Source organism: Austrofundulus limnaeus, unplaced genomic scaffold (genome assembly GCF_001266775.1).
Source record: "Austrofundulus limnaeus strain Quisiro unplaced genomic scaffold, Austrofundulus_limnaeus-1.0 Scaffold24, whole genome shotgun sequence".
In the NCBI taxonomy this organism is placed as follows: Eukaryota; Metazoa; Chordata; class Actinopteri; order Cyprinodontiformes; family Rivulidae; genus Austrofundulus; species Austrofundulus limnaeus.
This window is the reverse complement of record NW_013952426.1, coordinates 1,194,356-1,202,245: the sequence shown is the minus strand read 5'-3', so window position 1 is coordinate 1,202,245 and position 7,890 is coordinate 1,194,356. Positions and strand designations below refer to the sequence as shown.

The 7,890-nt window shown below is 39.1% G+C and overlaps 1 protein-coding gene across 4 annotated transcripts in view; it reads right to left on the bottom strand.

The window, feature by feature from the left end:
• Window positions 1-75: 75 nt before the first annotated feature.
• astn1 (astrotactin 1) overlaps window positions 76-7,890 on the bottom strand; it is a gene marked incomplete in the record, with an annotated part of 409,914 nt that continues 402,099 nt past the window's right edge. For all 4 annotated transcript variants that reach the window (XM_014004448.1, XM_014004449.1, XM_014004450.1 and 1 more), the window contains 1 exon segment: window positions 76-973. In XM_014004448.1, the coding sequence (XP_013859902.1) occupies window positions 736-973 (238 nt within the window).

Here is a 7,890-nt window from a genome sequence, read left to right as displayed (position 1 = left end):
ACACACACACACACACACACACACACACACACACCTGAGCAGAACTGAACAGACATGAACTGAATAGAGTGAGACTTGACAATGGAGACAGGGCTTTAATGAATGCAGAGACCCCTTCTCAAAATGACTTCAAAAGCTGTAGTAACGATCTCAGGCCTGTATGTGTCGCTGTAACGGTACAGTGAAATTACACAAACAACGTGTGAAGCATGCACATAAAGCTTCCACACTGGATAAAAACTTAAAAAAAAACTCAACAAGAAGGGGACACCCTTGTGTCAGAAGTTAGATTAAAGTTGGGACTATGACACCATTGTTTTTGTTAGTTGTCCAAAGGACTTCAAGATTTTTTTCACTCAAAAACCCATTTTCAAAGAATATTACTTTTGAGCTTCTTGAAGCTTGTTCCTATGTGGACGCAAGGTTGTAACGATAAAAACGTTTGTGTATTCACAAAAACTGTTCCAGCATGGACAGCCTTCCGAAAATCTTAGTCGTTCAGCAGTAATGGTTTTTATGATTTTTTTTTATTTGCAGTTAGTTTATAAAAGATGACTCGTTTAGCTTTTGATATTGGTGTGTATCAAAAACATTACATGGCATTTCAAATAATATTTCGCATTTAGTATTAGGACTATAATTTAATGTAAAAATCATGGCCGAGGTACATAAAACTTGGATTATGTTTTTCAAGTGCGTGTGGTTTTGTCCGGATCCAAACTTAAAACCAAACCTTTAGAGCTCCTTGGGCTCACCGTAGTCATTATACATGACAGTGAGTGTCTGTTCGTCACAGGCTTTGTGGACGTCCTGGCCCATCTCGGACCAGTTGAGCCCAAACACTTTGGTGTCGGTGTAACGGCAGGACAGGAACTTGAGGGACATTCTGCGAAGGCCGATCTTCGGCTCCTGAAGGAGACCTTTACACCACAGGGAGAGTTCGTCTAGTTGGGAGAGGATCAGGCCGGCTTTCCTGATGGAACAAGGAAGACAAAAGGTTGAATTTATGAAAATAAATAAATAAATAAATAAATCAGAACATAAAAATAATATTTGATATCTCAACACATGCATTGGTAAATTTCATCTTATGAAGAGTTAAAGCTGAACTGAGATCAAATTCATACTCAATCAATCCAGGTTCTTTCAGAACATTTTTAAAATGAAGTTACCAGTCAGCACACAGGAAATGCAGATAACTGTGGGATTTGTTCGCTGTCGTAGCCAAAGACTGAAGACTGAAACTTTTGATGGTACATGACACACCGACTGTCTGCAGTTTATCAGTCACACTGAGGCTCTGCTTTTGTTTACACTGACATCACCATACAGTGGAACCTGAAACCAACTCATCCACTGCTGCCTTCAGTTCACAGAGTGAGATGCACCGTTACTCACACATTCCAACATTGACCTGACGATCTAAGCGACTACGAAAGGTCTGAGCTAGGCATGCTGACAGATAAACAGTGGAAAATGAATGAACGAGGAACTGAACGGTGATGGCAAGCACGGAGCTGGTCCTGTAAAAGAAAACAGCCCTAATACCGCAGAGAAACCATGAAATACTTGAACTTGTTCATTGGCCAAACCAGGCCAGCTGAAAAATCATCTCCACTGGTAACATGATGCACGGAGCCCACATAAAGACATCTCACAGGGACTCGGACGGCAATAAATAATTATTAAAGCCGATGCAGTCTGCTTGGCTGTAGTATAGAAACTTTGTCAAGTATTTGCCTAAAGTCAGAAAATGGCAGCGGGGGGAGATTTCATTCATTCCACTCACAGTTTCCTCTCATTGTTTGGCCAGTTCAGTAGCTCTGTAGCCCAGTATTTCCACTCTGTCTAGCCACAGATCTGCTGGACGTACCGGTCACCGGAGGTGAGGAACACTAAACGAATGAGCTGATTCACAACAAAACCAATGTCAGTGTACAACAGCTAAAGAAAAATCCCTTAATATTATAATTTATGTGTAGGTCAAAGTAAAATTAGTATATTTGCTCTTATCTTGGGCAATCTTATAATTTTTATGAAGATTTAAAATTCAAGATTCTTTATTTGTCACGTGTAGATATGTATATGAGTATGATCCAAGTAAAACACAGTAAAATGTACCACAAATCACTTTTGTTTAAAACTAAAATAAACAGCTGATGAAAGGATGAGGATTGAGGAAACCATGATGAAAAAATTAGACTATGACTCCAAAGATAAACAGGAAACCATGAAAAAGTACGTAGATTTGACAAAGTCCAGATATTTCCTATCAGTTTGCCCTGAAGGACTATTTCAGCTGCTTTTTAAGTGAGTTTCTGTGGAAAACAAACAAGTAATATCTTACCTATTGTTAGTAGCAAATGTAATGTCACAAGCCTTAATCCCCAATTGACACTGCTTCCGCTAAGCCACACTTCTCTCCTGCGCACCCCGCTCCCAACTCCACAGTAAAAAACACAACCATTATAATCAATGACAACATTTACACAGCATTTACACTGCATTGGCACGGCCATCTGCCAAAATTAGAAATAATCCTAATTTTGTTGGATGGTCAAAGCAAGTGTGAAATCAAGCTACAAAAACCACACTGCACTAACTGGAAAAGGAATTTGCAAGAAATCCACATTTTCAAAATAATTTATCAAAGGCAGACTACATTTAGTTAAAATCCCTAATAAATATATGGGTACATTTATACATACATGCTGTCAAAATATATCATTCTGTCTGGTAAGTGGATAGCAGCATGCAGTGTGCAAAATGTATGGATTTTATTTTGAAATATGGATTAATTTATTTGTTATTTATTTTATTTTATTTACCGTTATTTAACCAGGCAATTCTCGTTGAGATCTCAGATATCTTTTTCAAGGGAGGTCTGGGCCTGAAAGCAACCTATTGTACACGTTTTTAGGATTAAAAAAGACAATAGAGATGCAGTTTCAGCTCTTGTTTCGAGCCCGTTTTCCACAAAACTAAGTAATTTGGTCTGACTTCTACACTTATCACTGGATTTATTGCATGATCACGTATTTCCTGCGCATGCTTCTCAAAGCATCTCTGCTTCAGAGCCTGGCCCTTGCCTTCCTACGCAGCTCCGCTCAATTCTAGTTCCCTTCACTGCTCCGTCTGGGACTTCTCCCATTGACAGGGATTTCGCTGGCAGATTTTTTGCCGGGCCAATCAGAGAAAAGAACGTCAATTTTCTGCGCGGTGTCTGCTTGTAGTTTATTTTACCTGGGCCAATCAGCAAACAGAAGGCGGAGTTTTGAATGACGTCGATGTTCTGCGCAGTGTCTGCTTGTTATTTTAGCATACGGCAGTGGAGGAATGGAGCCAGTCCGTGTTGATAAGGCTTCCACATTAAAATAAATCGGTCTGACAAAGCAGCAGCTCTCATTTACAGTCGTCTCGGTATATTTCTCCTCTCCGTAGGGTTGTTTACAGCACATGCGATTTCCAGTTAGCTTCTTAGCTTAGCCTCCTTCACACCGACAACACACACATGCTTCAGCAGAGGCCATGCCTCCTGCAAGAAACGCTTCTCTATGCAGCAAGTCCAGACCCTTGTACGAAGCAAAGTGAAGAACAGGGTCTGGTTTTAACCAGGTTACTTCAGAGTTGATCATGTGTATAGGGGTAGAAAAAAATGTCAGCCAACTTCGCAGCTAAGCAGAACTGCATGCAGTGTAAATTGGGGGTAACACTTCTATCAGTTTTCATTACTTCTTTTACCATGAGTTCTGTGGTTATGTGCCAGTACCAAAGAGAAATGTGCACTTGCAAGGGCTTATAGTCTGAGCGGACCCACTTTCATTACCATAAATTTTAGATCAAATTACAGAAGTTGGAGAGGATTCTCAGTCACTCAGGTCATTATCAATCCAAAAAAGGGATAAAAAGTAGTAGGAAGTAGTTGAAGCAAAAAGCAGCATCCGAGCAACTTTAGCATAAAAAAAAACATACTCAGGAACTTCTGACCAATCACACAGTAATTTCGTATGTTGAGCAGGATGAGAAGTTCTCCTGGTAGGTTGTGACAAAAAGGGGCGCAACACACACACAAAAAATAAACTACTACTACAAATTTCATCATGCAACAACAGCAATGAGAGTGATTTTTGGCAGTTTGGAGGGAGTATGTGGAGGCTTTTATCCTTGACCCTTGAGCTGAAAGACAGTCTCTCCAGTGTGTTCTGGTGGGCTGCTGAGTGCTGTTCTGAAGAGCTGGAAATCCTGGGTTGAGCCATACTTGTAATGACCCACCATTGTGTAGGGCAAGTGGGTTCATCTACATGTAAATCTAATTATGAGGCCTCTTATGAAGGTCTATAAAGCTTGGAACTCCAGACATTTTTTAACTGAGAAAGAATCCTGGATAGGAAGTGATATGTTTTCAGCTCCAGAATACTCCAGGTGGATTTATTTATTTATTTATTTATTTATTTATTTATTTATTTATTTATTTATTTATTTATTTATTTATTTATTTATATGTTTTTTTCTGCCATTTTTTTTACTTTTTAAATTGCTTCCAACTTAACCTAACCTGCGTAAGAAATGCTTCACCTCGCTGTGGAAACCACTATTTGCGCTTGAATTTTACAAAACTAATCATGTATTGTGAAACGGACTGCCATCACATATAAAAGCTCCTTCATTCTGCAATAAGGCTGTTCATCTACAAAAGACCTGTTCATTTTTTAAAACCTTTTTACATAACCTTACTTTAACATGGCTATTACATAATTTTACAGGAAAAAAAATTAAACGGTAGCCTAACTTCATATAACTTGATCAACACATGAAACAAAAGAAAGGCTGAGCAAAAAAAATTACTAGAAAGTGCTTCACTACATAAGTTTTAGGCGGCTCATAATCTGGTTTGGATTAATGTGAAGTCTGAACTGGTTTCAAACTTCGGTGTGGGATAAAAGCAGTTATAAGAAATAGGTTTATGTGGAACTGGTGTGTTCCATTCTTTGCGGCAAACTAATATCCATTTGTCAAACCCGCACTCAGATCAGAGCCCACAACTTTATTTTTTTCCCATTTGATTGTGCTGATAAGCTGCTGCAAACACACTGTAACCATACAGACAGTGCGGTGTGGGAACATTACTGTATTTCAATCCCATATTAGTTCTGGAAACATATACTGTAGTTCATTGCCATATTTCTTAGTATGTGTTTGTGATATATTAACTTTTTCTTCAAATAGGTRCATTGTTAGACTCAGAGGTTTATTTAAACCAATAAGTGTTTTTTTGTATGTTCATGTCAGTGTGAAAAGCCTTGGTTTTGCGATGTACTCTGGAAACTTCAAATACAGAAAGTCCTTTTAATGACACAGTTTTTCAGACGGACTGCCGGCAGAAAAGAACCCCCGTGTTCTCCAGGCAGTGTTGCTATGCTGTCATTCATATCATTTTTCTGAAACCTCTTTAAAYGTTTCCCAATATTTTGCCACATTATTCAGTGGTCGGAGGAAATAGGAAAATATATTTGCTTTGAATAACGCAAAAATGTGGTTTGTTATACTTTCATTTTTCAGGAAAGTTGAGGAATGCTCCAAATAGCAACGGTTGTCATCATAAATCCTTGTGCAAGTATAGGAGTGGAACATAGTCTCTGTGATAAAACACGGGTGCCCCCTCTCAAGAGAGGCGAAAACCGAGAGTTTTGTGAGGTCTGGACTTTGCTYGAAAGAGTGGGCAAAAGTGAAGGAAATATCTGTGTAGATGTGCAGTTCTCATTATATTCCTAGATAATGCTAATTCACAAATTGTAGACCAGGGGTTCCCATCCATTTGTCCATCCATTTGTTGGTTCCAGAGTCAAGTCATGAGTTCAATAAGCTTAAGCAGGGAGACCCAGACATCTGACATCCTGCTCCTACAGGAGGATTCCAAAGCGTTACCAGGCCAGCTGAAAGACAGTCTYTCCGGTGTGTTCTGGGTCTTCCCTGGGATCTCACCTCAACTGGTTCCTTATTAGCCTCATTCAAAAGAAATAGTGACAGGTTCACAGACCAGTCCGCCTTTAAAGAGGAACTTACCCCAAAATCAACTTTTTTCCAAGTTCCACTTTAAGCTACCWTGGCTTGTTCGTAAATCACAGGTGAATCCAGCAAGTTCCCGCTCACATGTATGTGTTCAGAAATTAACTGGGCAGCAYGGAACTAAAAGAGRTGTGGAACARAACTCAGCCTGGTGCTGAGGCGGAGCATGACACATTTAATGTGTGATGGACAACCTGCCTCGTGTCAATCACAAAACAAACCGAATGCACTTACTTCAGTAATMTTTTTTGTGGTTCAATATTATATAACTACAAACATCATTTTCAGGATTCCTTCGATCATAAATCGTTTTGTTGATGCTTAATCCTGTGAGCGGGGCAGTTGCTCATTATTGTCATCCATTTCTATCATTACTCAGCCATGACACAGCAGTTTTTTTTAAATCAGCTTACCTGGCTCTGACACTACATTTTATGGCAGCTCAGAGGGGTGGTAGACTCTTTTTGACCCACCTTGCCGCCTCTGTGTCTTTTGAATGATCTGAGTGAGACAGAACATGTCAGTCCCAAAGTAAGGTGTCTTGTGAACGAGGCTATAATGTGGAGGAGCAGCAACTCTACTTCGAGTCTCTCCTGGATAACTGAACTTTACACCTCATCTCTAAGCAAGAGTCCCTGTGAAGTAAGTCTCTGGAAAGAAAACTCACTTTGAGCACCTCTATCCACTGATCTTGTTCTTTCTATCACTATCCAGAGTTCATGACCACAGATGTGGGTAGGAAATGTAGACCAGCTGCTAAACACTGAACCTTGCTTTGCAGTTCAGTTCCATCTTCACCGCAACAAACTGGTGCAGAGTATTCAAAACGGTAGAAAATCCACTTATCCATCTCTGGATCTCTTGCTCCATTCTTCCCTCACTTGTGAACAAAACCCAGAGATACTTGAACTCCTTCACCTCACCCCCGACCCAGATAGGATAGTCTACCCTTTTCTGACTGAGGAGCATGACCTGTGATTTAGAGGTGCTGATCCTCATCCCAGCTGCTTCACACTCAGTTGCTAAATCTCCAGTGAGAACTGGAGATCACGGCACAATAACACCAATGAGTCCAGTTGGATATACATTATATCCAAAAATCCAAATCTGTTTTCTAGATAAGGTGAGGAAAAAAACATAACTCACACAAAAAAGAACAATATTAGACAGAGAGCTTGGTAAAAAAAAAGAAAAGATGTTGGAGAACATCARTTCTTCAGACATTAGTTCAGTCTGATAAGAGGTATGGAACGAATAGAAGGTTCGACAAAACTTTTGTTTAGGAAATTAAGATTTGGCTTTGTGTCTTTTTTAAAAACTGCTAAATTTTCATGCATATTACTTTGATCGCATTCCAATGACTTCAGTGATGTGATATTCTTCAGAACTGACAACAAATGCAGTTAAACAATGTGATCGTTTAACTGCTGTTTTTCTCTTTGGCAAGATAAGTGGTTCCACTGGATGTCTGTTTGACAAAGTTTTGATAATAAATTTCTAAAAATAAATCCTCCTTTTTTCTGTCAGGCTTACTTTTTTRCTATGACAACATCTGTTGTTATATGAAACAAAGTTTTCATATCTTCAGTTAAGGTTTTATTTGCATTAAAGATTTTATATCTGTACTATACTGCATATGAAATGGCTGAACAGAGTGCTTTTTCATTCTTTGCAATGCATGACCTTGTTCTGCTAATGATGTGTATTAAAGGTGAACTGTTACTAATGTACAGTGGTTTGCAAAAGTATTCATACCCCTTGAACTTTTCCATATTTTGTCACATTACAACCACAAACATAAATATATTTCACTGGAATTTAATG